The sequence below is a fragment of the Ovis canadensis genome, chromosome 19 (assembly GCF_042477335.2).
Source record: "Ovis canadensis isolate MfBH-ARS-UI-01 breed Bighorn chromosome 19, ARS-UI_OviCan_v2, whole genome shotgun sequence".
NCBI classification, from domain to species: Eukaryota; Metazoa; Chordata; class Mammalia; order Artiodactyla; family Bovidae; genus Ovis; species Ovis canadensis.
In genome coordinates this window covers 52,349,772-52,370,754 of record NC_091263.1, presented here as the reverse complement: position 1 = coordinate 52,370,754, position 20,983 = coordinate 52,349,772, and the positions used below count along the sequence as shown (strand labels likewise).

At 41.3% G+C, this 20,983-nt stretch overlaps 2 protein-coding genes across 7 annotated transcripts in view; one reads left to right on the top strand and one right to left on the bottom strand.

The window, feature by feature from the left end:
* Positions 1–494: 494 nt before the first annotated feature.
* On the bottom strand, positions 495–19,907 carry THOC7 (THO complex subunit 7). Of its 5 annotated transcripts, none has more exons than XM_069561778.1 (8): positions 19,733–19,907; positions 5,983–6,100; positions 5,123–5,250; positions 4,756–4,842; positions 2,756–2,813; positions 1,599–1,665; positions 1,443–1,512; positions 495–829 (listed from the first exon to the last, which is right to left on the bottom strand). In XM_069561778.1, exons 3-8 carry the CDS (start codon positions 5,229–5,231, stop codon positions 762–764), a joined length of 459 nt encoding a protein of 152 aa, XP_069417879.1. In that variant the 5' UTR covers positions 5,232–5,250; positions 5,983–6,100; positions 19,733–19,907; the 3' UTR covers positions 495–761. The 5 variants fall into 5 exon arrangements, with proteins under 5 accessions (XP_069417879.1, XP_069417878.1, XP_069417876.1 ...); XM_069561777.1 differs by having other exon boundaries at positions 19,571–19,895; XM_069561775.1 differs by lacking the exon at positions 19,733–19,907 and adding an exon at positions 18,957–19,262.
* The window catches only part of ATXN7 (ataxin 7), a 136,507-nt gene continuing 134,529 nt past the window's right edge, over positions 19,006–20,983 (top strand). Inside the window, exon 1 of one of the 2 annotated variants that reach the window (XM_069561771.1) lies at positions 19,006–19,324. The gene's annotated coding sequence lies outside the window, so the exon portion shown is untranslated. Of the gene's footprint in view, positions 20,136–20,983 lie in introns of both variants that reach the window. The other variant, XM_069561770.1, reaches the window with a different exon arrangement.

Below are 20,983 nucleotides of genomic sequence, written 5' to 3'. Positions count from 1 at the left end.
AGACATATAATTCAATCCTTAAGAAAAGTACATGTGATTCAGACTTAAATTTATAAAAAGATCATGAAATCCTTTCTTGCAAGACTCTTGAAAATGACTCCTACAGAAGAAAACAATAGAGAGAAAATGTTTTACCAAAACATTTACCAACCATATATCTCAAGTATCAAGGACAGAGATCTAGAAAGTAACATATTTTGATTGACTTTGCATCTTATAATTACTTCTTAGCACAGTGATTCTTCTTATCACGGAACCTCTCTCACAGTAAGCATACACCACAAACGTTCTGTACATAATTTAACAAGTTCACAGCTCTCCTGAGAGCCTGTTCATAGTCTTCATTTTCAAAAGTGGTAACAATTTCCAAAAACTGACTCATTTTCTCATGTACCCTCCAGAAATGCCACCTTCTTACTATCTTCCATTTATTTTGTGAGCAAATCAATGTTACCAATTAAAAACTACCTAGAATGCCAATGAGTACAAACATATTTGGCTTAAAAACATTTTATTCAACATTTATTTTGGATGTTGCTTCCCACCTTTTAAATACAAAAAAGACATTTCAGTAAAAGCAAATATATAATGAAGTCATCTTCCTTTGTGTGAAGAAATATGAATGAACTCTGCATTAACATTTAAAAGCAAAATAGTTCACTGCCAAAACTTTACATATCTCGAGAGCACAACAAATTCTAAACACACTGAGATCACATTGCTACTTCAACATTCTTGGGGATGGAGAGTGATTACTTGGTCTATGGTTTAGGATCAGTTTCCATGCTTGCTTCTTGAGCTTCTTCTACCTCTGACAGCTTTTCATCATCTGCAGTCGAAAAAGAAACGTAAAACTCTAATCAAATTTGCTTAAACTATATGTCTGATGAATATATGAAAACATTTTTGTCCTTTATAAGTGAATATATTTAAAGCAAAAATGGCAAAATGGCAGCCTATGATTGCAACTGACCCACACAACGGGGTTTGGTTTTGAGAAGTTCTGCTTTGGTTGTTGTTATAAGTTGAATTCCTGGAGGAGGGAATGGCGGCCCACTTCAGTGTTCTTGCCTGGAGGGTCCCATGGACAGGGGAGCCTGGTGGGCTACAGTCCATGGGATCACAAAGAGTCAGACATGACTGAGTGACTAAGCACACATTAGCTGAATCAAAATGCAAAATTTATGTGAGAGACTTCAATTTAAAAAGAAGTTCCCCATGTCATTAAAATACCTACATAGGGTCTTCCCTGGTGGTCCAGTGGCTAAGACTCTGTGCTCCCAATGCAGGGGAACTGGGTTTGATCCCTGATTAGGGAACTAGATCCCTCATGATGCAACTAAGAGTTGGCATGCTGCAACTCAGACCTGATGCAGTAAAATAAGTTAATCTTTAAAAAATAAAATCTACACGAACATTCATTTTACAGTCACGTTACTTACTTTCCAGTGTTTGCTGAAGTTCATGGATGGTACTAAGAAGAACATGAAACTGTTTCCTTCTCAATTCCAGCTGTGTTAGTAAGAAAAAAAATTAACACACAAATGATCTATAAACCAATACAGAACACAAAGACTAATGATACCACATGCAAATACCTTATCTTCAACACTTTCTTTAATATGTGAAAGATGTTCTAATTCTTTTCCCAGAGCCTCTAGTTCTCTGAAAAAAAAATGAAAGTGTTATGTTTTGCTAATTGGGAGAAAAGAATTCATAATTAATATCTAATTTTTCAGTTACTAAATAATAGTACTTATATAAAGGATAAGGAGCTCTAACGTCCATTATGATGAGACTTTTAAAACTAAGGGTGATTCCTTAACTTCTAAATATGTACTACTTTTCATTAAAATTAAATTTTAGATAATTTTTAAAGTATAGGAAAACTTGACAATAGCATATCAAACCCTTTTAACATTTTGTCATAATTCAAAACTTTTTTGGGGGGGCAGTAAATGTGCTAAATTGCAGAATAATTAAATACCCTTTGAACTTTAACCCCTGGTAGCTCAGAGGTTAAAGCGTCTGCCTGGAATGCGGAAGACCTGGGTTCGATCCCAGGGTCGGGAAGATCTCCTGGAGAAGGAAGTGACAACCCACTCTAGTACTCTTGCCTGGAGAATCCCATGGAGGGAGGAGCCTGGTGGGCTATAGTCCATGGGGTCGCAAAGAGTCGGACACAACTGAGCGACTTCACTTTCACTTTCCTCTGAACCAGGCCTTTTTCCCTCCTTTACTTTCCATTCAGGCAATCCTTATATTATACCAATCCTTTTTTATGCATATATTTGATTCTCAATAACATACAGCATCAGGATAGAATATTTGGAGGGCTCTAACTTTTATAAATGATTATTATTCTGTATATATTTCAGAAACTTATTAATAATTTAAAATTCATTATATATATCTTCTGTTTTCCTATTCACTGATTATTTTTTAAATTGGTGTTTGGAAAGTGTTTATTTCCAAATTCTCTATAACTCCTATTTAGTATTCTATATGAGTAGACCATATTCTATTTATCTGTTTTTGTATTGATACATATTACATGCATTTATTTTAGAACTATAGGCAGCAAGGTTAGCAGAAGGAAAATCTAATCAAGTGGTATTAGAATCTGTAATTTTTAGGGTTGACCCTTATTTTTTGAAACATATGATATATTCCCATAGAAATGGAATGTGTATACTAGTATGTAAACATTTATGTATAAAGATTGGCTCTTTTCAAAGTAAAGCTCTAAACTTACTTTAATGTCTCATGCCTGTCTGGATGATGCTGGATCACTTTTGCCAGTGCATCATATTCTGAAAGATACAAAAATATTTACCAAAATAAGATATTTCAAACCTGGATATCAAAACAAAGTGTCTAACATCACAAATCTCTCCTAATTCTTTTCCTAGTAGATAAAGAAGTGGAAACATTGAAGGATAAGCGGAGTATTGTCAGCTTCCTTTCATTCAATTATAACTGTGACAATTCATGACTTCAAAAGTATATTCCAAACAAGGATTTTAGCTCCTACTCTGTCTTTCCATTTACGTATCCCTGGGTAGAATACAAAGGACTAGCATAAGAGAAAGTGAACTTAAGTCATTACTGATCATCAAGTAGACTGATTCTGAACTTGAGAGAATCTTATTATTTGCCCTGCAAATAGAAGACCGACAAAGTGAAAGTGAAAGTGAAGTCGTGTTCCACTCTTTGCAACCCCATAGACAGTAGCCTATCAGGCTCCTCAGTATTTTCCAGGCAAGAGTACTGGAGTGGGTTACCATTTCCTTCTCCATGGGATCTTCCCGACCCAGGGATCGAACCCAGGTCTCCCGAGTTGCGGGCAGACACTTTACCATCTGAGCCACCAGGGAAGTCCAACAAGGTGATCTATAATTAATTAACAAGGTATCCTACAATTAATTTCAAATCTTAGACAAGGGGAAATTATACTTCTCACTCATTTCAAAGGTAAATATCTCATAAACTTAGAAATGATTTATAATTCAGGAACTTTGTTTTTCTGCTCCACTAAGACCTCCAAGATAAGTCATGTATCTCTTGTTAACTTTTCCTATGAAATGATATATGGCAGCATTTACTTAAAAGCCTTATTAATCTATCAAAACACTGTAAAATTTTTTTTAATGATTTTACAATTGATATTAGTTCTTAAATAAGTTGGTATATCCTGCTCTAAATTGGCCACTGCAACCTGACCACATGCATTTTAGACTGAATTAAAAAACCATCTTTTAAAAAATAAGGATTTGAACATCATCTTAATTAACTCATTAAAAAGTAAAATTGTTTGTTGACAGTGTATTAATTCAATATAAGTGTGATTTTTAATAAAATATTTTTGGATTATAAAATAATACATGTTCAATATAAACAACAACAACAAAACCTAAATGGTAAAACTCCACAACTCCAAAATAATTAACATTTTCTATATCTTTCATGTATATGTCACAGTTGTGACTTTCCATTATATTTTTAATCTTCCTTTCAATTTATCTTATAGGAGGAGCAATGCCTCTGCCATGAAAATTATTTTGAACTAGTTGATATGAACTAAAATAAGGCAGATCTTAATTAAGAACAAAAGAGATGAGAAGAAAACTAAAGTTTAACCTTCCTATTCTAATAAAATCCAAGCAGATTGTAAATGTCTGCTTGTATAGTCCTTAACAAAAAAAGTCACTGGGCTTATTTCTTTCTTTCTTTTTTTTAACGTAATTCCATTAACCCACACAAAACACAAAGTCTTAAATCTAATGTACTTGTATAACATTATTTAGGCAAAGGGGTATGAGAGCAGTAAAAAAAAAAAAAAAAAAAAACTTAAAAACATACTTGTTTAATCAACACAGTCCAACTTTTTTTTTTTTTACCATGGCCTTCCTTCTCTGCTATTTTAAAAAATAGTATAGTTTTAAAGAATTAAGTTTGTCTCCTAATTCTTTTTTATAATTTAGGTTGATTCTACTGAAGGTTTCATCTCACCACGGTAAAAGCTGCATGAAAATACTAGTCAGTAATGAAGTATTTGCACACTGCTGCTGCTGCTGCTAAGTTGCTTCAGTCGTGTCCGACTCTGTGCGACCCCAGAGACGGCAGCCCACCAAGCTCCCCCATCCCTGGGATTCTCTAGGCAAGAACACTGGAGTGGGTTGCCATATCCTTCTCCAATGCATGAAAGTGAAGAGTGCAAGTGAAGTTGCTCACTACATCCCACAAAACCCTTACCTTGCCGATTTTTTCGTATTCGTTTTGCTTGAAGAATTTGCTTTTTGCACTCAGCAATTTTTTCATGGGCTCCAGCAATGCTACATTCTATATAAAAAGGTTTTTTTAAGATACTTATAACAACATGTATAATCTCCATTTTCAGTTTTTAACTGTGTTTTTAAATTTAGTTTCCTTGCTAATAAAACAGATGCTGGCATTTAAAACAAAGCTGTAACTCAAAGTATAATCTCATATTAGAATATATTCTTTCTATTAATATTGTTATTATTTTACCACTAACCAGAGAAAAATGTTAGTAAATATTGTTTCCCTTAGCCCATAAAAATTAAAATTATAGACAGAAACAATTACTTTGTTTCCTTACCTATCTCTTTGTAAATTTTTTCATAATTTTCCATTTCTCTGAGATTCATATCATATACTAGCAAAGTTTTGCCCATTGAAAATTCACATTGGGACAGCGTGCTCAGCATACGTTGGTACTGGCTGTATCTAACATAAAAGAGAAAGAAAGAGAATAAACATTTTGTGGATTTCCAGCTGAATCATTACAATGCAGGCACACCTTTGCTAAGTAAATTATGCCAGGTTCTGAGAGAATATGCTTTATTTAAAACAATTTGAAATATCCGTCCTTTAGGTTTTCTTTTTCCAAATGTGGTTTACTTGAATTTATAAACTGTATTAGTTATAAATGTAAAGATGGGACTGTAGTTGTTAGCAATATAAGTTTAATTCAGACAACTATTTTTTGAATTTTGCTTAGTATCCTTTTTTAAAATGTTTTAAGATGGTTTTTATCATCACAATTGTTCTCAATTTTTTCATTCTATATAATTATTTATCTATGTGAAAAGCTAATTCAAATGATGAAAAAACTCTAAGTTAGAAATTTATCAAATATATAAAACCTTGCAGCAACTTTATTAGTACTTTTTTTAAAAAATAGAGAAAATTTCATGTAAGTATTTTGTCTTACTAAACACTTATTTGCTTTTAAAAGGGACCAAAGTATTAAGTCTGAATTTAACCCTCAATTCTTATCACTGCACCTTCTGCACATTTTAATAAACATAAAAGTAGCCTCTGAAGGGAAGGCTAGAAAAACCTACTCTGGACTCTGTTAATGAGTGAAAATATGAAAAACTGACAGCACTATATGTATGGTCTAAAAAAAAAATCACAGTAGGACATTAGTATAGAAATGGCAGCAACATGAAATACCCTTCTTCCTGAGATCCTGAGGTGCACCATTTAATGAAACTTTTCACCAGCAGATTAATTCTCCGATCATCTCCAGCACCATCTCCATCGATTAGGAGACGCTTCCGTATGACTTCGTCTGGAGGACAGAATAATGTGAATTAAAATGACTTTCTGGTTCCTGTTCACTTTCAGGGACAAATGAGCAACACCACTACAGATTCATTTATTTAGAAGAAAACTACTGAAATGTAAATGTACTTGATGCCACTGAACTGTACATAAAATACTGTACTTAAAAGAATTAAAATGGTCAGTTTTACATTCAGTTCAGTTCAGTTGCTCAGTCGTGTCCGACTCTTTGTGACCCCGTGAATCGCAGCACGCCAGGCCTCCCTGTCCATCACCAACTCCCAGAGTTCACCCAGACTCACGTCCATCGAGTCAGTGATGCCATCCAGCCATCTCATCCTCTGTCGTCCCCTTCTCCTCCTGCCCCCAATCCCTCCCAGCATCAGAGTCTTTTCCAATGAGTCAACTCTTTCCATGAGGTGGCCAAAGTACTGGAGTTTCAGCTTTAGCATCATTCCTTCCAAAGAAATCCCAGGGCTGATCTCCTTCAGAATGGACTGGTTGGATCTCCTTGCAGTCCAAGGGACTCTCAAGAGTCTTCTCCAACACCATTTTACATTAGGTAGGTTTTAATATAATTTCCATGTATATATATGGAAAGTTATTAACTGTCTCATGTCAGGCACTGTTTTAGGGGCTGGGGTTATATCAGGGAAAAGCCTTGCCCTCACAGAACTGACATTTTATTGCCAGGCTGTAGAGTAAAAATAATTTTCAGGTACTACCAGAGAAATAAGTCAATAATTCTTGGAGAAACTTTGTGGGCAAAACCTGTTCAGACAGAAGAAAGCCTGAAGCATTCATGGCATTGAGTACTGTAAGATACTAGTAAAAGGAACAGAGAGAAAAGAAGATTGAAAGACATAGTGGGAGACTAGAAAAAGAGAATGAGAAGTGTCAGAGAAAAGAAATTTTTTGGGGGGTGTAATTTAGTAATTGTATCGGTAACGTTTCTTTCCACGTGAGGACTTTTTTTTTTTTTTTTAATGTCTGTCTCCCTTTTGCTCCAAGGAAAAGAAAAACAGAAGAGATAATAGAAAAGCAATGCAGATAACAATGCTGAGTAACAATTAGGGCCGCAGTGGGCTTGCTTGGCAGCCGTGAGCTACTGTTCTTCCTGGACAAGATAATGCTGGATCATAATAATAAGAGATGTGCAAGTTGAAACCACAGTAAGATATCATTTTCATCTTTCAGACTGGTAAAGATCAAAAGACCTGATAATAAGCGATGGTAAGAGTGTTGAGAAATCACACTTACATACACGGATAGTATGTAAGTGGTGTGCTCTTTGCAAGGCAGCTGGACAATCAGATAATATTCCAAATGCATATAGCTTTTTGACCCCATTAGTCCAGTTCTAGGAAATCATCCTATAGATGCATGTGCACCCATGCTGCTGCTAAGTCGCTTCAGTCGTGCCCGACTCTGTGCGACCCCACAGATGGTAGCCCACCAGGCTCCGCCATCCCTGGGATTCTCCAGGTAAGAACACTGGAGTGGGTTGCCATTTCCCTCTCCAATATGTGCACCCATGCACAAAGATAAATGTAAAAGGATTGTTCTTAAGAGTGCTGCTTGTAGTAGGAAGATGGCAAACCTAAACATTCACCAGGAAGAGACTGGCTAAATATAAAACAGTTGTTACGTGTAATAATATGCAGAGACTTCCCCGGCAGTCCAGTGGTTAAGATTCCATGCTACCATCGCAGGGGTCACGGGTTCGATTCCTGGTTGGGGAACTAAGATCCCACATGCCTCACAAGGGGGGCCAATAAAGAAACAGACATATATACATAAATAGATAATTGCTAAATCTCATGCTTTTAAAAAGAGGTAGTAAGATTCAGCCAAAAAAAACCAGTGTGGATGTATATATTAATATCATAAAAATCACCTTAGATATGTTAAGTAAAATGAAAATAACACAGGTGCAGAGAAGCACATATTTTACTACCATTTGTGTAAACAAGGAGCCATCTGTGTATGTATGTGCCCATCACACATGTGTTTAGGTATTCAGCAAATATCTTTGGAAGGATTCATAAGAAACTGGTGATAGTGGCTATTTGTGATAAGAGGTATTACAGAGGATGCAGTTTAATTTTTATGGTTTTATAGAATTTTTGTTTTCAACCATATGCAGGCATTTAAAAAATCGTTTTTAAAGTGTGAATAATTCCTAGAGAACCTGCATGATGAATCAACAGCAAAATCTTGAAACAATAGTTCCTGTGTGTAGGCAGAAGTATTTTTGAGTGCAGGTGCAGTGGAGATAAACTTTGGAAGGCAGATGGCTCCAATTTTTTTTTTGCCCAGTTTTAAAATCTATTCTGTGACAACATCAGATAAACATGTTTAGAATTGGGTTTTGTTCTCAGAGTCATGGCTGTGACAGACGGCTCAGCTACGGATTCATCAAGTGTTTTAATTTTACACTGAAAGATATAAACTAATGGTTTCCTCTTTTAACCACCAATAATGTTATTTGAGGAGACTGAGACAAAACACAGTCCTGGCAGAGATTAAAATTCAGAAAATGGAATTGACTTTTTTATAAAGTCACAATCATGTTTTAACTTTGTTAAAAGTAAACCTTCAGTGGGTGAGCAGTCCAGTGGTCAATTGATGCTATTTAGTTTATTTTTGATCTTCCTACCTCTACTCTTTCAAGCCCCCAGGAAACCCCATCTTCCTCCCAGATAACTAGGAACACTCCTTTATGGAGGACAATGGATTTCAAATGTAAATGAATGCAGGAACCAGGGAGTAGGGAAATTGAGGATTGAGTACCTAAAGCGAGAGGTTATTACCAGATCTGGTTTTTCAAGGGATTTTTAAAGTTTGGTGACTAACTGAAAATGTTTCCAGGACATTTTGTGATCTTTTCAGCTGTATACTTAAGATCTGTGCACTTGTTTACATACGTATGTAATATCCCAATTACAAAAATTTTTGAAAAATGTTTAAAGCATTATACAGGCCAAGTAAACTTGGGGAAAAGGTTCATCAGGGCCCATCCTATGTCCTGTTCCTTCTGTTTCCTCTCCAGTCTCTCATACTGTGTCTTTACATTTCTGATGCTCAGTAAATATTTTAAAATTGGATTTGTGGTGCCTGCCTGGGAACATCTGCCCTCAATAAAACCATCTTATCTTCAGGTCCATAGCAGATTTCTCTTCCTAGACAAAAGACATGAATATCTGATCAATGAGCAGCAGTGTCCATAGGTGCCAGCCTAACCTCTTGAGGACATGGAGTAAAGACAAGAGTTCCCTCACTCTAGCTGGAGACATAACACACAATTCGAATGTACACACACAGAGGAGGCTGAGACTGTTAAGTGACACCGACACACAGCAGGAGATTAGGAGAGCTTCCTTTAGCTTGGGGGGAACAGGGAAAGAGAATTTTCAGCTGCTTTCCCCCCCTCTTTTTTGGCCCTCCCCCTTGGCTTGTGGGATCTTAGTTCCCTGACCAGGGACTGAACCCATTCCCTGGAAGCATGGAGTCTTAACCACTAGACCACCAGGGAAGTCCCTAAAGCTGCTCTTCTGATACATGACCATCATTGGTCAAAAAAAGAAAAAGCTAAAAGGCATTTTAACAGTATCTATGGAAATTTCAAATATGTATTCTTTGACCCCAAAAATCCTAGATATACTTGACCATATGCAATATGACATGCTCATTGGCAGCAGATTAAGATATATAAATTTTGGTATAAGAATATGATAATATAAAGTTGTAAAAAACAAAGAAAGGAAAACTGTGTATACTGAAAGGAAGACCACTTAATACAACTTGTTAAAAGAACAAGGTGAAGAATCCTATTTATGGCATATTTCTTTTCATATAAATGTAGGGAAATAAGTATATTTATATGTATTGATGTTCACATAGATATACTGGAATGATATACAAGAAACTAATATAAGGAGTTACCAAAGAATTGAACAGTGTAAGTTGGGTAGCTGGAGGACAGGCTGGAAGATGTCTTATATTACTTGATTTTTGAACCATGTCATATATTTTTGAAAATATGTCTTATATTACTTCATTTTTGAACCATATAGTACTCAAAATTTGTTAGTTGATGTTTGCAAAATAAAGAAAGCTATGACTGTGGTGATGGTATCATAGGTGTTTGTATCTGATAGCTCAGCTGGTAAAGAATCCACCTGCAATGCAGGAGACCACAGTTCAATTCCTGGGTCAGGAAGATGCCCTGGAGGAGGGTATGGCAACCCACTCCAGTATTCCTGCCTGGAGAATCCCCATGGACAGAGGAGCCTAGCAGGCTACAGTCCATAGGGTTGCAAAGAGTCAGACATGACTCAGTGGCTAAGAACAGCACACAACTGCATCAAATTATACCCAACACATGTAGTTCTTAGTGTATCAATTATACTTCAACAAAAGTGGAAGGTAGGAAAAGAAAGCAAGCCACCTAAAATTGTGTCTCTCTCCACCTCACCTGCAATAGGCAGGGAGAAAGCTGTGAGCTAAGGCAGAGGTGGTAATTGCAAGGCTGGGTCTGGGATGTGAACACTCTTCTAGACACTAAGTCTGGGGGCCTGGAGACTGATGTCAAGACCCAAGCACATACAGGCAGTCAGAGGGCAGATTGTGGAAGTCCACAGTAGTGAATGCCACACTGGCAGACTCAGATCCTGTTGGCAGGCAACAAGTTGGAATTGCTGGAGATTTGTGAAGGGACTTTCTAGGAGGATCAAGTGTACAAAATGGGGTGCAACTTTGAAGTGCCCACAGGCACGGAGGCTAGTTAGGAGGCTCCCAAAGCATATGCTCACCGAAGGAGCTAAAAGGATGTGAATTAAAGCAGAGATCAGAGTCCCAGGTTCTGGAAGGCAGACGAGGGCTCAACAGAGACTTGGTTAGGAAAAGGCAGGAGCCAGGACCATCTGGCTGGCACGAGCAGTGCAGGCTGATCAGTTCTGGAGCACAGCGGGCGTGCTGTCAGGCCCTTAGGGTCTTTCTCCTGCTTGAGCCTGATCGCTCTTTCGTCTACAGAGCATTTCTTCACAGCCAGACCCCACGTCAAAAACTGGGACCAGTGTTCTGGTTAGTCCGCAGTATTTACTTGGTATGCGTGACCAACTTTTAACTTCATCTGTAAAAATGGGAATAAAACAATCCACTTCATAGGACTGCTGTGAAACCTTATGGAAATAAAAGTATACAAGTGCCTGTTCACTGTAGGAAAACAAAAAAGAAAAAAGAAAAGTTATTCTTATCTTCATGTTAAATTTAATTCCCAAAGTAATGTGAAACTGAATAAATGCTGGAGCTATATCTATAGATACATCTATATACTGATACATAAGATGCATAGAAAGTTCTGCACAGTTATGATTTGTCACGAATTTGCTTGTCTCAAGCTTCATGCTCTAAGGTCAGCATAAGTAGTTGCTGCTTAGGAATGTCTGTGGGGATGAAGAGGATTGAAATTATATATATATACATAAAGTACAGAGCACAGCTCCAACAGCAACAAATTAAAAGGGTAAGTTGCCTGTCTGAAATTTCTCTGCTCTTTTTAAATTTAAGGATGGCCAGCTGCTGATGGTTCCTGGCATGTATGACATGAGCGTTGTTTATTTATAATTGTACCTCATCAATTAGCTCTAGACTGACATACCTAAACATGTTCTATTTACTATATGCTTTTACTTCATTAATTATTATCATGCTTGAAGCTCTCTGTAAGCAATCTGAATACTAATATTAAGTCAGGAGGCCGTTGGCCTACCTGTAAAAATAGTGAAGTTGGTTTAGAAATTAGTGATGTTATCAACGTCATTCCGTAGTTGTCACGATCCCTTTCTTTACTAAGTACGAGGATCAAAACCACCTCGGAAAAGCGTTTAACCCCAAATACCTAATATCTGCTCCAAGAATGGTGGCTTTCCACCAGATTTTAGGCTTGTATGAAGATTTCTTATTGGATTCAGTTATATGGGTACCATAAGTATACCCTATAAAATGTCTGCCATTCAAAATCACTTTCAAATCAGTTATGACACAAGCATGATGATAAGCAAATATTTATTTGAAAAACTGGGATGTATTTTTTAAGACCCTTTCCTGTCTTATATGCCATCCTCTAACTAGAATATAAAACTGCTTAACATGCTAAAGAGGTCTCAAGAAAACCATTTTAAAGGGTTAGATTTTAATACCTAACTTTTCATAAATAGGCTGGAAGAAATGACTCCTTTACAGTTATTAAACCAACTCTCCATTTCCAAGCCTCTGGTTGACTGACATAGCCATCGCAGTTGTTTTCTCATTTTAGTGTGGAAAGGACAGTCTCTCATAAACCCACACTAACACTGCTTTCACAAACTAATTGTTACTCCCTCAAAGTGGCTATTAAAACCTTGATTACAGAACAAGTTTTCATAGCCTCTTGGAGCAGAGGTTCAAAAAAGGAAAGAGAAGGACAATTTGGAAGATAATAGTGGGCTAAGTTCCCACTTAGTAAAGTAAAACTCTTACTTTAGGGACAGGTCAAGGCTTGACAACAGGTAAGAGCCTGTCATGTAACTTCCTCCTAGGGTTAAGTGAAGTTGCTCAGTCGTGTCTGACTCTTTGTGACCCCATGGACTTTAGCCCACCAGGCTCCTCTGTCCATGGGATTCTCCAGGCAAGAATACTGGAGTGGGTTGTTATTTCCTTCTCCAGGGGATCTTCTCAACACAGGAATCGAACCCAGGTCTGCTGCAATGCAGGCAGATGCTTTAACCTCTGAGCCATCAGGGAAGCGACTGTCAAATGTACCTCCCAGTCTGCTAGACCTCACAGCTCCCAATCTCACCTGCTTTTCAGAGATAGCAATCCTGTGATCTCTCAGTGAGGATCAGCATTTCCCTTCTAAAGGCTCTTTAGCAAGATATTCTGAAAGTACACAAATGAACCGCTGGCTTTTTCTTACTGTTCCTAAACACTTTGGATACAAACTGAAAACCACAGGAAGGGATAACTGGAGATAAGATTACAGAGGAAAAAACAGCTGGCTACTAGGAAACCAATGTAGCAATTTGTATTAAAAATACAGATACTTTTGACCTGTCTTCTAGAAGTGACACCCACTGTGTACAAAGACAACTATACAGATATCTCCACTGTCATACTATTTATAAAAGTTAAAAAAAGAAAAGGAAAATAACAACAAACATTTAGAAGGGGTTTGATTAAAAAACTAGAACATCACATAAGAATAAGGTAGGAGGAGCCCCAAAAGGTATTAGAAAGAACTCAAAGATATATCATTAATTATGGAAGTATAGTTCAGAACAGCATGCAAATATTTGTATAAAATTTTACATATGCATACTGGTACACCAACTAACTAATGCTTACCATATGCTCATTTAGTCTCACAAGAGCCCAGTAAAGTGGCCATTATTACCCCAATTTTACCAATGAAGGGACTGGAAGTTACTTGTGCAAATTAAATACCATAAGAAGCAGGAGCGGAGCTGGGACTCACACTCAGGAGTCTGACACCAGAGAAGATGCTCTTTACCTTTGATGGCATTTAATAATCACTCTGGAAGGGGACACAAGAAACACCTTACAGGAACTGCCACTGGGGCTGAGCTATGGAAGGTGAAGAGGGGAAGGATTTCACTGTCCCTTGGGGCATTTCTTCTTGAATTTCCTGACATGTACCACTTTTCTTCCTCACAGTATTAACAGTCGTTATTTGGATAGAGAACTTACTGGTCATTTTGAGGTATTTTTCTTCATTTATTCTGTATTGAAAATTCTCATTAGTGTTCTTTAATAAATCTGCGATGTGTTAACAACAAAAAAGAAAACTGGTTTGACTTGACCTGTTAACAAGAGGAGGGACTAAGGCCATGTCAAAACAACGCATGTGCAGATTCCTGTTACGTTCATCACTAGATCACCACGGCTTATGGGATATTAAGCTGAACTACGTATATCCCACTGCATTGGATTCCTCCTGGTAAAATAACACCGAGCCCCTCCTTTCAAGAAGTTTAAAATCATTAAAACAACTATTAAGGCCACCAATGTTAAGGCACAAAAAAGTCAAGTGGAGAGAGTAAGGTCTCCGGAGACACTCAGGCCCAGTCTAAATAAACTGCTCATGCCAAAGTAAATGACAAAAGCCAAAATTACATTAAAAATGAAAAAAGAAAAGCAGAAAAATCAATGTTGAGGTCCTTTGTTTTTCTCTGTTGTTGCTATTCTGTCGCCAAGTCGTGTCCGCCTCTCTGTGACCCCGTGGACTACAATGTGCTAGGCTTCCCTGTCCCTCACCATCTCTGGTTTTTCTCTAAATGTATTTAAATGTTTAGAGTATGACCCTAATCAAGTCAAGGTTGAAACTCCAACCACACTTTGAGATGCCTTTTATCTTGGCTAAAGAAATATTATTTAATATTTGAACTGCTTCAGTAACCCCTGTGCTGGGACCACAGATGAGAGAACAAAGTGGGCAAATCCATTGGTACTTATAGGGGAGAAAAAAAAAAGTCAAACAAACCCTTTGGCTACAAATGTGTAATTAACATTGGATCAACAACTGAAATAGGAACAGCAGCAGACACAGTGTTTGTACACTCCTATCTGATGACCATACCTCCTGCTTCCTTTCACTCTGAAAAGTGTCCTGGTATGGACAATCAATTAAATGGTCACTCAACTTTGAAGTGCTTTACATATATTAATCCCACTTCATCCGTGGAAAAACCCAATAAAGCATGTATTATTATCTTCCTTTTACAGATGGAAAGTGTCATCTCTGTAGTTAGAGGAAAATATACACAATTATTAGAAAGTCACAGTGGCATTCCATTATTCTGTCATGTTGTTCACGGGCATGTTAAAAACCTTTATTTCAAGTTTTAACAGGCATATTATCCATGCATTATACTTTCTAATTAAAAAAAAAAAAAAAAGCAACACTTGTCAAAACCAACAAGCTCTATTAAATGGAGTGTACAGCCACCTCCCGCTCCCTACTGCCCTTCTCATCATCCATCTGTTGCTCTGGCAGATCAAGACATATACCTAATGTTCTCTGTACTGCAAAGAGTGCTTCTGAAATGCCTTCTATTAGGGTACTAACACTGTTTAACACCCTTTAAATTAACATACAAAATACAAACTGTGACCATAGTTTACATTAACAGTGACAACATCTAAACTGTTTTTCCAGTCAGCCAAAATGCTGGGGTGGCAACAAGGAAGGAGAGAGAATGGCTTTGTGACTATAAGCCATTAACTTCCCAGGACCTCCACTTGTCCATGCACAGATGATGCTTCTAGGGATAACATTTCTAGTTCAGTTGTTGCTGTTCACTAAGGTCTCTAAGTCGTGTCCATCTCTTTGCAAGCTGGTGGCAGCAGCACGCCAGGCTTCCCTGTTCTTCAGTCTCCCAGAGCTCACTCCAATTCATGTTCACTGAGTTGGTGATGCCATCTAAGTTCAATATCTATAGACAGCAACGTAGTATCTCTCTCCTTCCCTTAGAGGAGGGCAGATTATTCCTCCAACTAACCATTGTGTCCTTGCACAGGATATAAAGAGTTTCTCTTCCAAGAGCTCCCAGTCCAGTTGGATAGGCAAACCCGGATGTAAGGATTACATGAAGGCACAGCACCTGACCAGGCACTCCGATTGGCAAGAGGACATCCGCCTTCCTCAAGTCTCCAGAAACAGGTACTGGAACTTCTCCAAGAACCCTTCAGGAGGCTGAGGGTGTGGAGGCCACCCACTCCTCAGTCTTCCCCTGCCATCATCCTAATTAGAGCCAACCTGGTTTCTCACTTGGACCACCTCTCTTTGGCCTCCCTGCTTCCATTCTTGCCTTCCTATAACTCATTCTCGACACAGAAACCCGGAATGATCCAAAAGATGACCACTTGAAACTCTCCGATCACTTCCAAGGGCCACCTTGTGAGGCATGTGGGATCTTAGTTCCCCAACCAGGGATTGAACCTGTGCCCCTTGCATTGGAAGTGTGGAATCTTAACCACCTGACTGCCTGGGAAGACCCTATCATCCATTTATTTCAATGTTTTCTCATTATAATTAGCCACTTTAAATATTTTCTGGAACACATCATATAAGTAAATTAAGTATATTGAGAGGTATAGCAGAAATATAATAAGATAATGCGGTTAACAGGTGAAAGATCAACTGGTTTTCGAAAAGAGCAGAGGAGAATATTTGATATGGATCCTGAAGAATAAATGGACAGTCACCAGGCAGAAAAGGCAGGAAGGGGAAATCTGTGCAGATAAAGAATGGGAGAAGGCACAGTCCTCATCAAAAGAAAGTGGAGGAGAGGCAAGTAAACCAACTCTGACATTTAATAGTATTTACTGGACATTACTGTGTATCAGTCTCAGTGCAAAGCACTTCACAAATTTTGCTGCATCTAATTCTCAAAACCAGCCTATGAAGTAGATTTTATTATCCCCATTTACAAGGAATGAAACTGAGGCTCAAAGAGGTTAATTAACCTGCACAAGGTCAGACTGCTTATGAATGGCAGAGTGGGGATTCTGATGATCTCTTTGGATGTAATGGGCACTTGACTGCAACCAGTGCATTAGAACTCATCTTCCTCTTCACCTCCCTCTGACAAAAAGCTCTCTTTCCTTTGCCGTTCTCTACCTCGATGAATAGAGCTGTAGCACTAATAAGCACATAGTCACTCCAATCAGAAACCTGGAATAATCCTTGGCCCTTCCTCTCACATCCACTCAGTCTCCTAACATTCGACCTCATCAGTTTCTTTTCCATCTGTCTGCTTCTCTGCCATCCCTCTTGGTCTCAGTCCCCATCCTTTCTCTCTAGGAACCATGGCAGTTGGTCCTTTGGCTTTGAGCTCAGGTTCTATAGCTTGCTACCTGTGCAACCCAGGGTTGAGTTAACCTCCTTGTGTTCCAGCGTCATGTGAAAAGTGGGGATGGTAATTAGAACATGCTTGGCATACTATCAATATGCTATAGATGTTAGAAAGGAGAGAGGCCAATTAACGCCTCACTTTCCCTTCCCTTCATTATTATTCAGAGTAGAGTGTGGTTGTTGTTTTTAATGCCATCTGAATAACATCACACCAATGCTAAAATCTTTTAATGGTGTCCCATAACCATCAAAAATGTCTGGCTCATAACTTTCTAACTTCTAGCCAATATTTGTTACCTTTGAGTTTTCCAAAACTTTGTGACCTTTTGCACAAGTGGTTCTCCACCTGGAATACCAGGGCAACAATTAATACATCTACTTATCCTTCAAAAGTGAGATTAAGGGTAACCGTTTCAGGAGGTTTTCTGATCTCTGAGAATGGATAAACAATTTTTGTTATGTATTTCTACAATTCCCAACCTTCTACTTCCTCTGTAGTAACATTTTCCACCATGAGAACGTATTATCTCATGTGTCTTTTCCACCAGACTGTGACCTCAGAGAAGGAAGAGGTCTTGCCTGTTGGCTCGGGGCTATAATCCCAAGACTTAGCCCAGATGGGATACATACCTACTGAAAAAAATTAACTGGAGTGAAGCTAAGTTTTAACTGGATCTTGAAGAGCCTCCATCTAACTACTCCCTGTCATGGGCACAAATTTGGGCCTGTTAGTCTTTTGCCCATGGCCTGGTCCTTTCATGTGGAGACCTTGTCTACCTCCAACTTTTCAGAAATGGCCACTCTACAGGCATCTACTGGCCACTCTTCAAACAGACCCAGTGCCCCTAGATCTCCCCTTCCCAAATGTCAACGGACTTCTTCACTCCCTAACTGGATAGCTTCTTAGGTTCTCCCTCCAGTTGCCCATCATGCTTATGTCTGTCCACCTTCCCCAAGGTGTCACCCTAATTCTGCTCTCAATCTGTAGACTACCTCCTGGGCCCCTCCTTACATGGGTCCATCTTCCTAAACTGACCTCACAACTTGCCAGAAACTCAGCCCCTACCTCTCCCTCCCCAGTCCATTTCAGGGGACAAACCACCCTCCCCAAGACATGCACACACAAATGAGTCTTCCACTGATCTACCCGAGGTGGCCCCATCCCTATACTGGCTCTTCTTAATCTCCTAGGCACAGCCCCTGGCTGTCTTCCAAACACTCCGTCCACAACCACTCTTTCTTGATATTATCCCCAGTTCCCTCTCCCTACCCCCAACCCAGGGCTAGCTCTCAGGCCTCCGTGCGATCCACTGTCTAGGGGACCTTCCCAGACACTTTCCAGGTGTCATCCTCTGTACCGACACCCCTGCAATACTCTCCGGAGACCTCTCCCAGCTGTCCAACCTGGCGCGATCTCCACCCCACCCCCCGGCCACCTCTTCGGAGTTCGCAGTCTCTTCTAGCCCCTCGTTAGGTCCTCCGGACCCCCAACGGCAAGGCCTCCAGCCCTTTCTCCCCTTCGCCGCCCCTCGGACCCCAGCGCCCCCACCCAGTGCTCCCTCACCACATCCTCCGACAGCCCGGACCCCTTCCGGGTACCACCCACCCGCGCATCGCTGGCTGCCAGCCTGCTCAGGCCCCCACGTGTGCTCGCGGCCCCCAGACGATCCTCCCGGCGCACCCGCCCCACGCCCCGCGCGATCTCGGGAGAGCCGGCCGGAGAGCCCGAGGGGCTCCGAGGGGGGACAGGGAAGGCTCCGGGGAGAGGCTGAAGAGCTCGGGGGAAGCGACCGGGAAAGGCCGGGTCTCCGAGGGACCCGGTCGGGGAAGCCGAGGGGCTCCCGGAAGCGGCGGGGGAGGCCGGGGGTCTCGAGGGAGGCGGCGGCGGGGGCCGGGGAGGCCGCGCGGCTCCGGGGAGCGGGCCGGGGCGGCGGCGAGCGGACCTCACCGTCAGTCACGGCTCCCATGGCGTGCGCGGCGGCGGCGGCGGCGGCGGCGCAAGCTGAGGCGGCGGTTGGCGGCGGCGGAGGTCAAACTCCCACAATGCAGCCGGGTAAACAGCCATGGAGGAGGAGGCGGCGGCGCCCGCGGCCGCCCGCTCCGCCGCCTGAGCCGCGCTGCGCCGCCGCCGCCGCCGCCGCGGGACCCGCGCTCCCCGCACGCCCCGGGGGCGGCCACGGCCAGCGCGTGTGCGGCGAGGCCAGGCGGGCGGCGGCGGCCCCGGTGCAACCCCGGCCCCCGCAGCCTGCCCCCCGCCCCCTGCCGCCCCCGCCCGGCCCACGCCCAGAGGCCGCCCCGGAGGCCGCCAGACGCCAGGTGAGCTCGCCCGGGCGCCGCCGGGGCGGCTGGAGCCACGCGGGGTCCGAACCCCCGGCGCTTCCTGGGGGACGGCGACCGCGGCCCCCGCCGCCCCGTTCCCTCTGTTGCCGCTGGGGGTGGGCTCGCTCTCCTCGGGGGAGGCGCGGGGAGAGGGGGCGTCCGGCCCGGGTTGAGCCCGAGAGTCGGGGGACACGGCACTGAGGGGGCGCCTCGCGTGGGGTCCCCGCAAACTTCAACACCCACGCGCGCTTGGGCGGGTCTCGCAGGCGGGCACTTGCGCGGGGCGCGGTCCTCGAGCGAAAAAGGCCCCGGGTTCCAGGTGGCGCGGATCCGGCCCGGGCTGCCGCCCCTTCCCCTCCGGGGTCGGGAGGGTGCTGGAAAACCGGGACGGAGAAACTTAGCGACCTGCGGGCGGAGATCGCTTAGCGCCAGGGTGCGGGGTGCCCGCCTTCCTCCCCGGGCGCCGGAATCCCCGTCGGCAACCGGGACGGGATGCTCTTATTTATTTCTCTCTCTCAGATTTTCAAAAACTGTCCCCATCTTAAGGGGAAGTCGAAAGTGAAGGGAGAGGGAGGTGCTCAATGAGAAACGTTGACTAGCGTGTAGTTACACATTTCCGGAGCACACTGCCGGAGATACTGACATCTCTTCCCAAAAGTCACTTTGATTCAACTTCTATGAGTTTCTCGCAAATGGCAACATTTCGATGGTGATGGGCAAGAGGAAACGGGCAGCAGTCCGGCTGATTTGATCTCCACTGGGGTGGATTCAGTGAGCCCCAAGAAGCGGGTCTGAGTTTTCAATCCAGGTTTGATATTATTATTTTCCAATATTTCTGCCCCCCACCCCCACCCCCCAGTACCCTGCTTCTTCGGTCTGAAGCTCTTATGGAAGACGGATTTGGTTGTTTCAGTTTCCTTAGTCAAATTGAGTTCTTTCTCCTGGTTTTCTCTGTTTCTGAGAGGAAGAGCTGTACATGCAAATACGTGACAGTGAAGGGTATATCACCTCTAGCTAGAAATCAGTATGCATAAAACTTTATTCGCATATATGAAGTAAAAACATCAATAATGCTCTTCAACAGTGCTCTAAAGAGTTAGCACCTGTGACTTTTAACACAAAGGCCAAAAAAAAAAAAAAAAAAAAAAGGAAGCAAGTTACCTTGAGTGAATATTTTGATGTATAACTTGCTCTCCCCCACAGTGCGAAATCTCTCCAGGCTTTAGACTAATACTGGCATAAATTCTGACTGGGCATGATTTCGTTCATTTTCTTGGTTTAGAGGGAAAGAAGACACTAACCAGAAGAGGAATTACTTTAAATCTTAAATGCTACACATTGTAAATTTCAGGCATCAATTAATTACTTGTCTGTCTCAGGTGGCATTTTGGCAGTAATCATTGTTTAAAAAGTAACTGTCAAGCAGTGAAATGACGTTCTTTTTGAGTTGCTTATTATTTGGCGTTATCATCATAATACTGATTTGGAAACAGTATCTAGTGACTTGAAGTAATCTTAACTGTTGTTTATGGGAAAGTATCTCTGCCCCCTGTAACTTAAATTTTCAGGAGTCAGTGTATCCTTCAGTCATAGATGGGAGTCCTGACCAAACACTTATTAAGTTTGTTTTGTATTTTGTTGGGCAGTGTCAGAAAT

Excerpts from the sequence above, each read along its gene's own strand:
- THOC7 (XM_069561775.1), bottom strand. Across the intron at positions 1,666-2,755 it reads GACAGGCATGAGACATTAAA|AGAACTAGAGGCTCTGGGAA; the intron begins GTAAGTTTAGAG and ends TTTTTTTTTCAG. Across the intron at positions 1,513-1,598 it reads AAGAAAGTGTTGAAGATAAG|CTGGAATTGAGAAGGAAACA; the intron begins GTATTTGCATGT and ends TTACTAACACAG.